Below are 16202 nucleotides of genomic sequence, written 5' to 3'. Positions count from 1 at the left end.
CTAAAAGTGAGAATAAATGTTCGAAAGACTGAGGTTGTATGTCCGCTATACCCTCTATCCATCCCTAGTGTCTGATGTAAATCCCCTTCTAGTGTTCACCGATGAAGAGTTTTCAGTGACCAGGCTCGCACTCTTGTAAAACCTCCCGAAAATCCCTACATATTCCACTCAGGATCGGAGCCATAGACTACTTTAGCAATGTTCTAATTCCTCCTCCTCCTTCCTTGTTCGATTCATAGTTGCGTCTAGAACAGTCCTCCGCCTCTCCTCCGTTGACTCGTTTACAGTCGGAACTAGCCCGAGAGTGTGTGTTTCCCTTGCGCGAACGCTCAAATTCAGCGACTTCGCGGTGCAGTTTAGAATTCAGCTCTTTGAACTGCAACATATAACTATGTAAGCACCTCAATCTAAACATGTGCCCTGACATTATTATTACGTATCCGCATTCTGCGGGGGGGTCGCTTCGCCATCCGAGTTGTATGGTAGCTATACATCACAGTTTTACAGAGATTAACCTACATATACCGTAGTACGTACTGCACAATATACGTGCATATTCGTCGACGCGATGTTCAAGTGATGTTGCCACATTCCAACTTCATTCGTTGTGTGGCCTAACTTTCTGGCTGAGTGGCTTTAGTATCAACTATAATTCACCCACCCATGGGCCTGCTTGACCTCCAAGTCACGCAGATGGGAGGGAAGTGAGTTGCTTCACGGTTAGCAAACAAATCTAATAGAATCTAATCAATTGGTGTTACGGTTTATTCACTCCAACAAACTCCTCGGAGATTTGGCGAATTCCGACCCTGATATAAACAACGGTGAAAGCCGTGCATCATCCGTTTTACTGCACCCATGAACAACAATCTCGTCGTCACCTCCATTCGTCTTACACCTTCTAAACTCCACGAGGTCAGGCTTACAGGAGAGGAGAGATCGAATGTTCCCGCGAGTTTTCATGGGCAGTTAGCCGACTCAGTCGCCGTTATCTGTCGCACTGTCGCCGTTGAACAGGTACGTTACATACATCCCTCCTCATGCATGATCTTTTTCACAAAGCTCCACCGTCGTCAGACCGGAGCAGGCCGAAGATTTTTATCTAGTTACATCTTGACCCAGCTTGCTGCACACTTCAGTTCTACTGATGGGGACAAGATACAAATCATTCCCTTTGATGAGTCTGACGTCATTGACATGGGTCCGATTGTGGACTTTGTAGTCTCCAAAGGTGGAACGCCAATTGGAAGTACGTTCTAATCACAATAAATTTTGAATGACATCTTAGATCTGCCTCTTTAGGGCATTTAGTTAAGATGCCTATGATTTTCGCGACAAACATAGACGACATGGCCAGCCATCAGTTTTGCGCGATTTTCCAAACTGACCATCTAACCCTGACTTTGGCCTTAATCAACCAGTATGTACCACTTCTCGAAAAGTTTTGCCGTCGTCCTAGCGGGTAAGTATGATTCTTGCTTCCATCACATGCCTACCTTGATGCATGATTACAGCTTGAATGCCCTCCGAGGGTGTGTTACCAACGGCTTCGACTGGAAGTTCTTCGTTTTCCGAGTCCAGAATGACAAGGGAAAAACGGGGGAGCTTTTGCTCTTTGATACTATAATTCCTTACACCGACCTTCCGCTGCTGATGGGCGTCCTTAATGATTGGGTGGGCTAACTTGAACACACTCCTTGTTTTCGAGGGTCGCAGCTTACCTGCATGATTCAGGTGAGAAATTGCAGGGATGAAAACCTGCAGTTTTGTGAGCTCGTGACTGACGACCAGACAGAAGAAATGACGCAGAATGAAAAGGTTTTTTTTTGAGTACTCAGAAATTTGTTCTTGTCCTGACTTTTCTTAGGAAAACATTTTCCCTCAGGATGCAGTTTCCGACGCAGGGGAATTGGGCCAACAAGCGGACGAAATTCTTCCAAAGCCGATTTTGGAGTACTCAGAAGTTTCTTGTCCTGACTTTTCTCAGGAAAACATTTTCCCTCAGGATGCGGTTCCCGACGCAGGGAAACTGGGCCAACAAGCAGACAAAATTCTTCCAAGGCCAAAGAGGAAATGGCGGAAAGCAAAGAAAAAGCAGGTTTCAACCCAAATTGACAGTCAAAGCCTGATGGTCGTAGAAGGTGATGACTCAGAAAAGGTAACAGAAAGTTACTTGGAGGTTAGGACTCTTTGTGTTCTGTTCTGTTGTACTAAAAGCCCTTGAATAGATCTTGAGCAGTTCAGCACGGGATACCGGAGAAGCGGATGATAAACTAAAGAAGAAGAAGAAAAAGGTCAGTCCGACGTACACTAACACCATTGTGCTTCCAACGCTCACAACTGATTAGACTGAAACTTGATGCTGTCGCAGTTAAAGATAGTTGAGGGGATCTCAGGGATTGTTCCCGACCATTTTCTCTCTCTTTCACTCAAGCTGTAGAACAGGCAATGTGATCATGTACTTCAGGTAGAATTAAAGTTGATGGCGTGACTCGACGAAAAGTATCCAATATTCCTATGAACATCCTTACAGCCTGGTAGTATTGTCCAAGACATCCTGCGTATGGAAAGCCCCTTAAAAGTTGTGATGCTGGGCACGTTCACCCCAAAACTTCATATTTCTGTCTTCAACAATGCTATGAGGCGGACAAGCCGTGTCTGGGCCCGGGTCATTGAAGATAGAACACATACGACAGAATCAAAATCCTGCCATAAAGTTTCGGTGAACGATAGTACCCTCGTAAACAAAGCAAGAAGAAAAGATGACCACTGGCACCGTTCCATGCCTCCTCCACAAAAACGATGGGAAGCAAAAGAAGCCCTGGGAGAGTGGCGTCCAGAAGTCCGATAAGGTCTGTGCTCATATCCAGAACCTCGATGTGGAGAAACTTGAGAGAATAATCACGGTGGTAGAGCTGGGCTTTGACCTCGTCAATTTTGAGATATCTGTTTATAAGACTAAGCCGGGATAAGGTGTCCCGGGAGCGGCGGAGAAGAGGAAGGGTCTCCTCGACGTTGTGACAATGCAACGCTAACGACTCGAGGCCATAAAGCACCTGGACGTTAGTTCTTCGTAGGGCCCCAAGATATCTGCAATTTTTCCAGACTAGTAATCCTCGTGGAGAAGGGATGGGTTCTGTAGGCCAGTTGGGCCTCAACTCGACGTTAAGGAGGGTTGAGTGGGTGGTCGGTAGATTGACGCGGCCAGTGGATAAGTGTGTATCATCGAACCAGATCAGCGCGGAGAAGCTGCGCAAGAGGGGGAAAGACCCTAGTCCACACAAGAACGCGGATAGGTCGACTTGTGCAGAGGATGAGATGGGCAGTGAATGGAAAACGGAACCTCGAGTGTTGAGAAAGAGAACGGTGGTTAAGAGCCCTTAAGCCTGCGAAACTTTGCAGGCATCTACGTCGGCCGGCGAGGCCCCCACAGCAGGCGTATGGTCGAAATGGAAGTCCAATTCGTTGGGGTGTTCCTTGAAATCCGTGTATTCCCTGGAAATTGACTATTTCCCATGCAAAATGAGTTTCTGGAGGCTACCTTGCGAGCGGAGATTTAGGGGAAGATTCCACCATTGGACCATGCCTGTCACAGCTTTTATCATGGCTTTCATGACTACCTTGGAAGAGATATCATGGGTTGGTACGAGTTGTCCTTTGGCAAAGGTGCAGTTGTCACCAGCCCTTAATGACGTTGCCGCACTGGTTTGATGATGGAGAAGAGGGCGGACATTCAAATGGTGAGTGGAAGGGGGAGAGGGGACAATTGGTAGATAAGTGCCCAGACAAGCTGCTATACCAGAACTTCGTCGCAGATCAGCAATCACCCCGGCATGGACCTGGACACATTCAGCAGGGCAAGCAAAATTTCCATCAAGATGAGAAGTGGATTCCGCAGAACACGGTCACTGGCAGGTGACTGAACCGTAGAAATATTTCTTGTGAGTACAACATGTACGTGGTTAGCTTCCAGATATCAGCTTTTCGTGAGGGGCCTGACACGATCGCCATGGGAGGGGAGAACAAGCGAGAACCGATTTCTCCATGCCTGCTAATACAGCATTGTCTTCGGGGCCCTTGAATCTAGGTTTGTTTCGCGTGCTTCAACAGGTAACCACTGACGTTAGAGTCATGCCTTCCATCCTCTTCGCAGCTCCCTATGTCAAGAAACTATTCTCAGCTCGAGCAGTGCAGAAAATGGCCGGGACATACAATCGTCGTCGGCTTGACACGATAAAGCCTCTCGAGAACCTCCGAGCTCAAACTTGGGACAGTTGAATATTACATCCTGTCAAGGAAGAGTGTTTTCCATAAACGTCTTGAGGTCCGCCTCTTGTCGGATTACATAAATGAGCATGATATTGACTTGTAATGAGAGAGTAATGAGAGATTCACGCAGTACAAGCCGACGTTCGAGAGTTAAGTACAAGTTAAGTACGTACCTTCAACATGGATGTGGGAAAGAAATGAGGAGTGAATCCTGGGCCTGAGGCCTTGAGGCTTGAAGTTTTGGAACCACACTCTTGGGGAACTTGGTCGTTATGTACTCCCGGATGAGTACCTCAACATTTGGAAAGCACTGACCCCAAGATTGGCCCAAGACCTCCCCGGCCATCACGGTGACTTGATTCTGTCTATCTCTCAGGCACTTTCTCCCCTGTCCCACTTCATGATTTGGTCCGCAGCATTCAAATCACTCGCCCCAAGCCGGCCATTCATTTGTACCGTCGTCTCCGCCTCAGAAATCGCCCTACACTGAAGCCAAACCTCAATGGCCTTGAGGAGGCAACTCAAGACAAGGCTGCGTCGTGGATACGCGAACTTTTCATTAAATCGTGGTCAGTCGACGCAGACATGGTTCTCAATCTCGTAAAACTCATTCCTCGACTTATCTTGTTAGACCTATGGATCAGTACCAACAACTTCACTCCAGAACACTTAGAGGAGCTACTTGAGAGGCCTATACCTAGATTAACTTATCTTTCGTTAAGGTTCAGACCTTAGTGGGTGGGAGCGAAATGCGCTCATCATCTCTCCAGTTATTTGATTAAGTACTCTCCTTCGGCAGTGTTCAGAAGTCAATTACTACCAACTTTGAAGGCATGCTTTTTTCCGTTTTCATCGCGATTCACATTCATTGAAGAGGAATCTTACCAGGGTGCATATTTTGATTCAACCCTCATTGCAATTTCTCGGTGGCCGCCCTCAGCCCTCGCTACCATCTCTATCGTTCAGGATCCAGTCCCTCAGGAGGAACAGTCAAGGCCAGCTTTTGCTCAGCTTATTGTCTTTTTTCGACTGCAGCCATCTGTGTCCATCCTCATCCACTCGAAGTCATTGTCCTCGTCCCTAACGTCTGTTCGTCTCCGTGTCCCTTCACGGCCAGTAGCAAGCGCTTTCTGTTTGTCGGCGTCAGCAGCCCTTACACTCGATACTCATACACTGAGTATTTCCGAGCTGATATTCATTGACCTGTGCACATCCCCCGTACTCAACTCAGAAATCGACACCTTCTCCGTGCGTTTCAAGACATTGATCGAGAACCTACAGCATGTCCGCAGCCCTCACTGTGTCCTACTTCTGCATCACCAGCAAGGCAGCAAACGGGAGCCCGGTTTATGTCTCTTCCATCAACCATTTCCACAGGCATGTCAAATGCAGCTTGGTCGTCCTGGTTGATGTCTTCTAACTCTTCCAACCCTTCGCGGCCCTCGTCCTGCGAGTTGGACGAGCTGTCTTCCATAAAACGGACCACCCTAACCCCATTACGCGCACTAGCTCAGAGTCTCGCACGAGTGATGGCCAATTGAGCGACGCCCTCAGCCCATCTAGCCTCAAATTCCGCAATAAGAGCAGGATACATGTCTGGCTTGATAGAAGCAGCTGCCATCGACAGAGTGGTCAGCATAGGAAGGTGTGGAAGGATGCGAATGTTGGGGATCTCGAATCTCCGTGTCGAAAGGGAGGGTTGAGAAGGCAACACTGGGTCAAGGGATGATGAATGCAGTGAAATAGTGGAAGTTGCAAGTCCTCGTCAATCATGTCTGGGCTTCTTTGTGTGGATATTCGAACCTGCAGCCGCTTCAGCAAGAACATCGTCGTTTCCAACGTTAGCCGCTGCCAGCCAGGTTTCAAACCAAGTTTTCAACGTCTTCTCTTTTTCTCTCGCCCTCTGTACACCCGCAAGGGCACAACGTTTTCCTATCGCACTCCACTCGCCTTCGCACATCGTGGAAAGCCCGCACCCGTCTCATATAAGGTGTTTTTGGGTTGGTTAATCGTATCGAACTCCAGCACTGACAATTCTCCACCTAATTGACTCTAATACAAACGCGTTCTTTTGTGGAAGCATGCTAGTATCCGCGAATGTTGGCGCTACAACCCAATTTATGACCAGGAAATATTCAAATCATACCACCGAAACTCACGCCTTACCCGTTTGATCACCGCATGCACCTTGGCCCAGATGGAGAACCCTCCACCGGCGTAGCTTGAGTAACTCGGATGTAGGACCTAGTAAAGCGATGTTGGTTTCGGCTTCTTCCTGTACGTTTTCATTTTTCTTTCGATGCATCGGTTTAATGTGAAGAATTCAGGCTACACCCATAGACCCACCATCTCCGTCTTGGTACACGCTAACGACTCCTCACTCGCCGGAACAAGACGGCATCAAACTCACCTCTCAACCCATCCGCGAGCATATATACGAAGCGCCCGAGGCCCCTCATCACCCTACCCTTCAGGATACATAAGCGTAACATTAACACCAGCCCCACTCCCCGTATCAACGCCCGCAACGCTCACTATCACCCCAGCACCTGCTACCCGACTATCCACATGTGGGTAATCCATATCTCGCCGGCAATTAATTTGGTTGATCGTGGGGTCCGCTGTTCTATGGACGATGAGGGAGCGGAGGTGCCAAGGTAAGTCGCATCTTGGTTATACTTCTTGTGGTACTCACATCATCATGCTCTTGTTCTTGGAATGTCAATAGTACCCTCGAGAGAGATGAAAAAAACAATGATGATGGTGGCGGTCAAGCACGACGCCATCAAAACGACGTCGGGCAGCGTCAGACGGAAGCGATGAAAAACATGGTCTATGTATTTTGGACTGGCAGCGTGAGATGGGCCCGTGGCCCGCTTCAAAGTTCACCTCAACTACCAATTTTTATATTTGAAAGGTAGCGAATTAAGAGGCTAGCTACGATGAAAGAGGAGATAGAACATAATGTAGGTGACACATGCACTTGTGTAGAAGTTGCTTCAATTCTTTGCAGTATATCATTGAGAGTGCGCAAAGGGCGCGCTGCCGTTGTCGCTCGGACACTACTTAGTGCTTAATTAATGATGGTTCTGCTTCGATAATAACTTAGTAGGTGCCACACTTCAACTTTCAAGAGAAGTATGTTGGAGATTTAATTCTTTCGTCACAACCAGCTGAGATTGGGACGGCATTGAATCGGCGTTCTAACCGGTGCTAACTGTTGAAAGTTGCCCATTTTTCTGTTTTTTAGCCCAAAATTGGCTACAATCGTGCAACAATCGCATCACAAGCTCCGTTGCAACCAGTTGCCACCCTGGATGGGACCAAAATTGTGACTAAAAACTCTTTGGTTGGTTCTGTTTATAACGGCCATTTTGATAGGAACGTCCACAACAAGTTAGAACCGGTTGTGATGCCTAATTAGAAAACTCCGACATAGACCAACTGGCACCAAGAAGAGCGAAGAATGGTAGAGCTGCACACTCAAAATCATTCTCCTCCGTTCCCAACATCCAATGAGCAAACTTTTCCACTTAACTTTCAATGAAGCGGATATGAAGATGCTGGAGGATGGGCTGACCGCCCTGGCCTTTATGGGCGAGTCACATGACCTGCAAAAGCTTCAGGCCAAGGTGAGTTGACATTTTATCCACCCTTACCGCCAATTATTCACCATTCGCGACTGACACAGTATCGTTCTTTCTCGCACGCGGGATCAGACGACTGCGGAAAGGCAAAACTCACCGTCGGGCCCCCGCTAGACCTTACCTCAGATGCAACCCTTCGAGCAGAGATAGATGAGGATGGCATGAAGAACAAGCCGAATGGGTTTACCTTCGAAACCTTGAAGAGCATGCTCTCGCTTATCAAGAAGACGGTTTCCTTCAAAGCGCGTACCCAGTCCACTTTTCATAAACCTTTTAGGCTTATCTGACATTGACGTGCTATTCAGACGGGGAGAGAGGCATCATGCCGTATTGTGGTTGATACAATAGTCCTATACGTCGTCTCCAATCTCGATACGGAGCCAGGGCAAGCCGTCACAATTGTCCCTGAAGAGCAAGTTCCGTCGACTGCTTTTGATCTAACTAGGATGGCCTTTGGGGGCTACCTAGATTACCTCATTTTACGAGGTCCACGAACTCTCATCCATGAACACCCAAAATGTACTTCATTTTCAAATATTTGATCTGCAGCAGAAATTTCACTGACCTGTACCTATTGACTTTTGTTTGAAGATAAATTGAAAGACTCGGAAAACAAATTGCATCACGCACCTGGCTTCACTGCGTCTATAATAGAAACAAAGAGTGAGGACACTATTATCCCAACAGGAAGTTTGGCATTGCAGAAACGCGCAATGTCTCAAACCGTTGCAGAGCTTGCAACGTATTGCCTTGCCAAAAGGTAAAGTGTTCAATCGACTATTTTTCATTGTCAGAAACACTAAGATTTGCACAAGGATCCCAAATATTAAAGGGTTTCTGACAGACGGTCGGCGCTGGAAATTTTTAGCTTTCCGGCAAAATGAAAAGACACTTGAGGACGACGGGAGTGGACAGGTTTCATCGACCGAGGATTTCTTTGACATTGGCGACCGCCTCGAAAACCTCGCCTTTGTTGTCGGATTGATTCGGCGCTGGGTGAGAGACCATCTTGGATCTCCCAACTTAAAACATTAACAAAAATGATTTTAGATTGAGGGTTCGTTGAAACCAGATGTCGCACCATTTCAATACTTACTGTTAGAGTAATGCTGAACCCACCCGAAGATGGTGAGAGTGTGGATGCTGGGGCGGCGCCGGAAGTGTCTGAGAATGGTGATTTGTCAGAGCTCTAACTTGGTAGATTTCTCATTTCTCCTGTCGTTGGAAGTAATCTCGTTACAATTCATATTGAACAGACCCCTGCCGCAATTGTGTCGGTGCACTGTTGGTGATGTACTTAAAGGGTAGGGAAGGAGATTGTGTTATGCGACTCTCGGAAACCAAAAAGGTTGCGCACTTTGGAAGACAAAACAAGACTGAGGATGCAAACCGAAAAGTAAGAATGCCAACTTGCAACCCCAAAGCATCGCATACGGCGTCATAGCAGGAATACTCTCCTACATCCTCCTCAACGCCGTCCCTCTAGTAGTCACAAAACTCTTCAGAGGCCGACTCGTACCTCATAACATCGAGAACTCGGAAGATTGGGTTATACTACCTCCTTGAGGTATCATGCCTTACTGGATGTACGTACTCCCATTCTCCTCCTACCTGTGGATGGTTGTTCATTTGGGCTTTGAGGATAGGCTTAAGCTTGTTGGACGTGCTCCCCCACCAATTGAAGAGGCTGAGGATGAGAAGTCGACTGATGATGTGCGGAGTAGTGGAGGGGAGGCTCCTGCGAAGGAGTGAGGTTGTTGAATGACTACTGTTTCTAGCCATGTTTTTGTTCTTTGTTATTTGCTTTGCTGACAACTACTCGGGATATCTTGGACCTGGACATGTGCTCTGCGTCTTTGCGTCTGATGAAAACCGCGGTGGAGGCTACCATCAGCGACAAAGGTGCGTGCCATATAATTAAAATGCTGACGGCAGCTTAGGATTCGCTACAGACATAGAGTTGGACGTGGGAGGCTATGATACCGACCTGGAACTGTTCCAGCCTGGTGCCAGCCGTTAGAACAGTGCAAGGGTGCTAAAACGCTATCCAAGTCGGCTTTTTTTTTGACCTTCACCACAGCACTGAGCGATCATTTTTCAGACCATGTGAACTTTGGCTTTTCTGTATGTGTCTTTGTGTTGAAGTACAGCTCTTTTTGACACGAATCATCTAGTTGCCTCAAGGCCTACGGACCCATCCCGCATCTCGAATGATGGTCTCATATCTTCCTGAGTTCCCTTGCCCACCAACGTCCACATCACATCACTCCCTAGTCAGAGTCGTGTCATCTACACTCAAGAAGACAGCTGACAACATTCTTGACGGCCGTCTCTCTCATTCATTCATCTTTCCAACGGTGCTAGGATTTACTTCTCTCCCAAAGTCTCATGAAAATCTGAGCTTCGTGTGCGTTTCAACCTCGTTCCTCAACGGTCCTCTGATCATTACTCAATGGATAGTTATGAAGTTGAGCCGCTTCTCGAATATTTCCCAAACCAAGTCTATCTTCCCAATGGGACCCTGGAAGAAATAGCCGCTATTGGTAAAAGACATATCTATATTTAAAAATGAATCTTTGGTGCCAGTTCACCTCCACTGTCGTTAGCTTCGTTTTCCTGTGCACATTCTATTAATCCTTCCTCGAGTGCGTCAACAATGGGCTGCTTCTCAGTCTTGCCCTTTTCCTTCGTAAGCTGTATAGATAATAGCTCCTTCAGGCGATACCTAAGAAGAGATCACCGGACGGCTTACTGCAACATATAGTGCGGACGTTAGAATCACGACCGTTCCGATCACCGAGAACATGGAAGGGGTAGTATGGAAAAAGATTTGCTCCAATGCAGAGGCAAATACAATCTTGGGGTGAAGGCTTTGTAATTAGGGGAGGTCGGCTTCTTCCATAGATCACTTTAGCAATGTTCTGATTCCGTCTCCTTCCTTGTTCAGTTCATAGCGTCTAGAACTGTCCTCCGCCTCTCCTCCGTTGACTCGTTTACAGTCGGAACTAGCCAGAGAGTGTGTGCGTTCCTTCCGCGAACGCTTAAATTCAGCGACTTCGCGGTGCAGTTTAGAATTCAGCTCTTTGGACTGCAACATACAGTGTTGAGCCGCTTCTCAAATATTTCACGAACCAAGTCCATCTTCCCAATGGGATCCCGGAAGAAATAGCCTCAATGGGTAGAAGACATATTTATATTGTTATCCAAGATAATGCAAGATCCATCCAAATGTCAGATTTAAAAATGAATATTTGGTGCCAGTACACCCCTGTCGTCAGCTTCGTTTTCCTGTGCACGTTCTATTAATCCTTCCTCGAGTGCGTCAACAATGGGCTGCTTCTCAGTCTTGCCCTTTTCCTTCGTAAGCTGTATAGCTCCTTCAGTTAATAGCTAAGAAGAGATCACCGGACTACTCACTGCAACATATAGTGCGGACGTTAGAATCACGACCGTTCCGATCACTGAGAACATGGAGGGGGTAGTATGGAAAAAGATTTGCTCCAATGCAGAGGCAAATACAATCTTGGGGTAAAGAATTTGTGATCAGAGCTGGTTGGCTTCCTTGCGGATGGTTTTACCTGTGTATAGATGGCCATTGTCCCTCGCCCAGCCGTTTCACGCTGGAGACCCATTGTTAACAGAATCTAAATAGGGGAAATCAGAAAGGCCGGGTTGGACGAATGGACTTCGATAGCTAATACCTGCGCAAAAAATCCGAAAAAGCCGATCACCGCAAAGAGGGCGACCCCATCCAGGCGTGTCGGAATGACAATATGAGTTTTTGTGACGAGCATTCTGGAAGACTCTTAGTAAACCCAAGATATAATCATGATTTGAGGGGTGCACGTACGCCACCGACGAGGCAACGACACATTGTGTGGAAAAGAAGGTCATAGCGTGCATAGGGTGAGCTCGTTTGCCAATAGCCCGGATGCTGGTATCTGCGAGGAATTTGTTTGGGCCGTATTACTCATGGAACTCAGGCTGTAGTATCTCACATGCGCCAGTTGCGCCCAGTACACCTACCATCGCTACGCTGGTTTAGATAATCAAATTTAGGTTCCACGTAAAGGGACATGTCGCTCACCAAACTGCGACCAATCTCTGAGCAGGTGTCCCTTTTTCGTTCGATTCTAGGCCGGGACTAGCCCCTGGAGCCCAAAGATTAGAGTTAACACCAAAAATTGCCGCTGGCCGCGCAATAAGCACAACTCCAGCAAGACTGAAAACTGCATAACGCTGTTATTCAAAGAACGCAGAGACATTAAACGAAAACTGACCACCAGCCAAAGCTTGTCGGCGTGTGAACTGTTCTCCCAGCAGAAGTGCCCCAGCCACCGCTGTACACAGCGGCGCCAAGAATGTCAAAACCGTAGCGTCAGATAGAGAAAGATACTGCAGGGAATAATAGATTCCAAAAAGCCCGAAAAATCTGCAAGATTATAGATTAGCCTCAGCTTGTGAGTTGCTTAATGTGGCAGGAGCGGTTCATACCCACTAAACCCCCTCAATACCAGTAACAAACGGACCCCTTTGGGACCCAAAAAGGGCTCGGGAACACCGGTTGACAGCCTGGGGATAACGGGACCATTTGAGAACGCGACAGAACAGGAATGAATGATAGTACATGTACGCCATGCAACAAATGTAGGTGATTGCCTAAAGTTCAAGTCAGATTCCGGTGGATCATAGAGTAAAAAGATCACTCACCATGCGAACAAATATGAGCTGCCCCCCAAAAATCGTTGTAAATACTTTTCGCACTATAAAAATTGAAACACACCTCAAGCGGCGGCACAGGGGGGTCTAAGCTGTTCAGCTTTTTCACAGCCACGTTCATGAGGGCAAAGAAAGCTTGAGATGCGGTAACAAGAAGCAATCCGGTGTTACTGGCGACGAGCTCTCGCACTTTGGTAATCATCGTCTTCGCCCCCGAGTGACTTCCATGATTTTGGTCGTCTACGGTGGTATGTGTGGTGGCAAAGGTGGCATATCCTTGGGTTGAGGGGATATAGATGTTCTTCGACGCCATGGAAGATAGGACGACGTTGAACTACAGGAGCAGGGCCTAAAATAGCCAGTTTTGAGGTGCCTTTCTCATCTCCAAGATCTTCCTAGATGGATTCGGAGAGTTGGTGGGTTAGGAATTTTGACCCGGCTTCGGACCGGATGGCAATTTTTTTTTTCCGACTTACTAATATCTGGTTGAAATAGCAACAGAATATTTCGTCAAAGTTGGAAAAAGGGTTTCGCGATAGGTATAAGTAGGTAAAATAATAGATCTTGTCCAAGATACTGAAAGACCCGACCAAGTTCTTTCCTACGTCCGCCCTTCCTGCCGCCAATCTTGGTCATTTCCCGCGTAGTTAGCTTGGTTTTCCTGTGTACGTCCTAAGAATCCTTCTTCAAACGATTCATGAATGGGCTGATCGCAAGTTATATGTGCGGTCTTGCCCCTTTCCTTCGTATACTATGTAAATTCTTCAGAAGGTAGCAAAGAAGACATTACAGGAGGGCTCACAGCAACATATAGTGTGGATGTCAGAATGATGAGTGTTCCAATCACCGATAACGTCGAAGGGACAGAATGGAAGAAGATTTGGTCCAGTACAGTAGCGAACACAATCTGTAAGAGGCTCTTGATCAGGGCTTGTGTCGTTCCCTATGGATGATTTTACCTGTGTATAAACGGCCATTGTTCCTCGCCCAGCTGTTTCACGCTGGAGACCCATTGTCAAAAAAACCTAATTGGAGGGATGTAAAAGAGTTGGAATTTCAAGGTTGACTCTGTGATAGATACCTGTGCTAGAAACCCGAAAATGCCGAATGATGCGAGGAGCCAGCCTTGGCCTGTCGGAATAACAAACTGGGTCTTTGTGGCGAGCATCCTGAAATTCCGATTAGCATACCGCAAAGGAGTATCGATTCAAGGAATGCACGTACGCCACCGACGAAACAACGACGTATAGAGTGGAATAACAGATAAGATAGTGCAAAGGATGAGCTCGTTTGCCGATAGCTCTGATGAGGACAACTGCGGGAAGATTATTCGTTTTCCAGTTTGTTGATAGATGTGCGCAGTATCGTCTCACATGCTCCAGTTGTACCCGATACCCCGAGCATCGCCATGCTAATGTAAATCGGATCAGTTATACATTCCAACTGTAGAGAAGTGCTGCGGACCAGACAGCAAACAGTCTCTCAGCAGAGGTTACGTTTTCGTTTGGTTCTCTGAGAAAACCTGCCCCTGCACCCCAAAGATTGGAGTAATCGCCAAAAATCGTCGCCGGCCGCGCGATAAGCACAACTCCAGCAAGGCTGAAAACTATTTCCGTTGCGTAAAATGTCAAAAGAGATATTCTATGAGTAACTAACCTCCAGCTAATGCTTGTCGGCGTGTGAATGTTTCTCCGAGGAAAAATGCGCCCGCCACTCCAGTACACAGCGGGGCCAAAAAAGTCAAGACTGTTGCGTCAGGCAGAGAGAGATATTGCAAAGAGCAATAGATTCCAACTAGCGCGACAAATCTGCAAGATGACAGCTTGAGCTGGAGAGATAAGGGAGGTGCGTCCGTACCCACAAAAGCCCCTGAAAGCTAGCAACAAACGGACACCTTTGGGTCCGAAAAAAGGACTGGGAAGGCCAGACAGAAGGCTTAAATATAACACGTAAAAATGAATGATGAAACCGAAATGGAAGGAATTTACACGCATGAGATAGAACAAATGTAGGTGATAGACTGAAGTTTGAAGTCAGAAAAGTTCACTGCGTAGAAAATCGCAACTCACCATGCGGACAAATACGAGCTACTCCAATAAACGTTGTGGGTACACCTCGTACAACGGACTGCCGAACACACCTCGAGTACCGGCACAGGGGTCTCTGAACTGTTCATTTTCTTCGCGGCTGCGTGCACAAGAGCGAAGAAAAATTGCGATACAGTAACAAGGAGCAACCCAGTGTTATTGGCGATCAACTCTCGCACTTTGGCGATGGCCCTCAACTGATTATCAGGACCTGAGTTGCCTGGTTCGTCTGATCTTGGGCCGATAGTGTTATGTGCATTGGCAAAGGTGGCGTATCCTTGCGCCAAAGGAGTATACACAGGAGTCTGCGACAACATGAAAGATAGGACGACGTTGTCTCACAGAAGCAGGGTATAAATAGTCGATTTTGAGCCGTCCGCCTCATCAACCTTTGCGTTGAATCCATTTGGGCCGGGTTTGCAATCAGCAGTCCTTAGTCGAGCTTAAGTCAAGCTTGAAGGATATTGACCGGGTCATGGACTGGCGTCACAGTGGCGCTGATCATTGCACGTAAAGGTTCAGAGGTGGTTAATACCGTCAGACGATTCGGTGCTTCCTCGGTACTGAGTAGAGCTATGATGAGGAGAGCACGTTGGTCACGAGCTGTCACGAGCAGTGCAGCCTGAAACAAACAAATGAATACAACTCGCAAACACGTCCGCTGCAATTCTCGTCCAGAGTCCATAGCCACCCTCAATGCCTCTGCCACACGACCTGTGTGCTCACATCCAAAACGCATTCCGCGCCCGGCACCAAAAAATATCCGTGCACCACAATACCCAAAATCTGGGCATCCTCAACATCCTCCTCCGCTCCGGCTTCATTTCATCCCTCACACGCGGAACCATCGCCGCTCCCTCCCCAGCAGACTTTACAAAAGCCAGCGAGTCCCAGCGCCGGATATGGGCCGACCTAAAATACCGGGACGACGAGCCCGTTCTGAGCAACATGGAGCTCGTCAGCAAACCCAGCAAGAGGATATTCATGGACTTGACAGAGATTAGGCTTATTTGCTCGGGAAGGAGGGCGCAGACTATTAAGCCTCTTGGTATGGGTGAAGTTGCGGTGGTAAGGACTAAGGACCAGGAGAATGAGTGGTTGGAGGCGAGGGAGGCGTTGAGCTTGAAGATACCTGGCGAGGTGATTTGCAGAGCACGGTAGCTGGTGAGTAGCAAAGTGCTACTGCTTTTTCGCTGTTGTTCCACTCACCTGGCCGTATGCTAGCAGTTACATGGGGTCTTTACTACTAATATATACAACTATTGCAATGCCCAAACTGTTAGCTGTAGACATTCTGTAACGACATGCAAAATAGGATGGCGTTGTCCCACAGAAGCGGGTATAAATAGTCGATTTTGAGCTGTCCGTGTTCAATCCGTTTGCAATCAGGAGTCAGAGCTTGAATGTTGACTGGGGGCGTCATGGCAGTGGAAGTTATCATAGCAAGTCAGTAACGATTGACACATATTCTAATGCTACA

At 47.5% G+C, this 16202-nt stretch overlaps 8 protein-coding genes across 8 annotated transcripts; 5 read left to right on the top strand and 3 right to left on the bottom strand.

The window, feature by feature from the left end:
* Positions 1-858: 858 nt before the first annotated feature.
* LACBIDRAFT_301330 (uncharacterized protein) lies at positions 859-2224 on the top strand (the record flags this gene model as incomplete). Its single annotated transcript, XM_001874070.1, has 6 exons — positions 859-1017; positions 1078-1249; positions 1303-1462; positions 1515-1674; positions 1735-1818; positions 1868-2224. 6 exons carry the CDS (start codon positions 859-861, stop codon positions 2222-2224), a joined length of 1092 nt encoding a protein of 363 aa, XP_001874105.1.
* A 2630-nt stretch (positions 2225-4854) lies between these two features.
* Positions 4855-5679, top strand: LACBIDRAFT_301329 (uncharacterized protein; the record flags this gene model as incomplete). Its single annotated transcript, XM_001874069.1, has 3 exons — positions 4855-4991; positions 5040-5100; positions 5158-5679. The coding sequence occupies 3 exons, from the start codon at positions 4855-4857 to the stop codon at positions 5677-5679; spliced, it is 720 nt and encodes a 239-aa protein (XP_001874104.1).
* A 100-nt stretch (positions 5680-5779) lies between these two features.
* Positions 5780-6229, bottom strand: LACBIDRAFT_301328 (uncharacterized protein; the record flags this gene model as incomplete). Its single annotated transcript, XM_001873442.1, has 2 exons — positions 5780-5982; positions 6073-6229. 2 exons carry the CDS (start codon positions 6227-6229, stop codon positions 5780-5782), a joined length of 360 nt encoding a protein of 119 aa, XP_001873477.1.
* Positions 6230-6524: 295 nt separating this feature from the next.
* On the top strand, positions 6525-6847 carry LACBIDRAFT_301327 (uncharacterized protein; the record flags this gene model as incomplete). Its single annotated transcript, XM_001874068.1, has 2 exons — positions 6525-6546; positions 6597-6847. The coding sequence occupies 2 exons, from the start codon at positions 6525-6527 to the stop codon at positions 6845-6847; spliced, it is 273 nt and encodes a 90-aa protein (XP_001874103.1).
* Positions 6848-7784: 937 nt separating this feature from the next.
* On the top strand, positions 7785-10450 carry LACBIDRAFT_320951 (uncharacterized protein; the record flags this gene model as incomplete). The annotated part of the gene is made up of 13 exons (XM_001874067.1): positions 7785-7901; positions 7961-8146; positions 8222-8435; positions 8508-8579; positions 8604-8676; positions 8711-8912; positions 8967-8973; positions 9173-9312; positions 9406-9502; positions 9695-9818; positions 9852-9931; positions 10018-10040; positions 10091-10450. 13 exons carry the CDS (start codon positions 7785-7787, stop codon positions 10448-10450), a joined length of 1695 nt encoding a protein of 564 aa, XP_001874102.1.
* Positions 10451-10659: 209 nt separating this feature from the next.
* Positions 10660-12831, bottom strand: LACBIDRAFT_158432 (drug/metabolite transporter superfamily; the record flags this gene model as incomplete). Its single annotated transcript, XM_001873441.1, has 11 exons — positions 10660-10773; positions 11495-11560; positions 11618-11711; positions 11767-11857; positions 11915-11952; positions 12004-12145; positions 12197-12348; positions 12411-12488; positions 12544-12575; positions 12627-12644; positions 12700-12831. Coding segments are annotated over 11 exons (957 nt in total), but the record flags the coding sequence as incomplete, so codon positions are not given.
* Positions 12832-13236: 405 nt separating this feature from the next.
* LACBIDRAFT_301322 (drug/metabolite transporter superfamily) lies at positions 13237-14629 on the bottom strand (the record flags this gene model as incomplete). The annotated part of the gene is made up of 9 exons (XM_001873440.1): positions 13237-13386; positions 13438-13542; positions 13595-13660; positions 13717-13804; positions 13860-13950; positions 14009-14046; positions 14100-14241; positions 14292-14443; positions 14493-14629. 9 exons carry the CDS (start codon positions 14627-14629, stop codon positions 13237-13239), a joined length of 969 nt encoding a protein of 322 aa, XP_001873475.1.
* A 762-nt stretch (positions 14630-15391) lies between these two features.
* Positions 15392-16065, top strand: LACBIDRAFT_186793 (mitochondrial 37S ribosomal protein MRPS8). Its single transcript, XM_001874066.1, has 2 exons — positions 15392-15886; positions 15950-16065. Exon 1 carries the CDS (start codon positions 15419-15421, stop codon positions 15881-15883), a length of 465 nt encoding a protein of 154 aa, XP_001874101.1. The 5' UTR covers positions 15392-15418; the 3' UTR covers positions 15884-15886; positions 15950-16065.
* The last annotated feature ends 137 nt before the right edge of the window (positions 16066-16202 follow it).

The sequence above is a fragment of the Laccaria bicolor genome, genomic scaffold, assembly GCF_000143565.1.
Source record: "Laccaria bicolor S238N-H82 LACBIscaffold_1 genomic scaffold, whole genome shotgun sequence".
Lineage (NCBI taxonomy): Eukaryota > Fungi > Basidiomycota > Agaricomycetes > Agaricales > Hydnangiaceae > Laccaria > Laccaria bicolor.
This window is presented reverse-complemented; position numbering and strand designations above follow the sequence as displayed.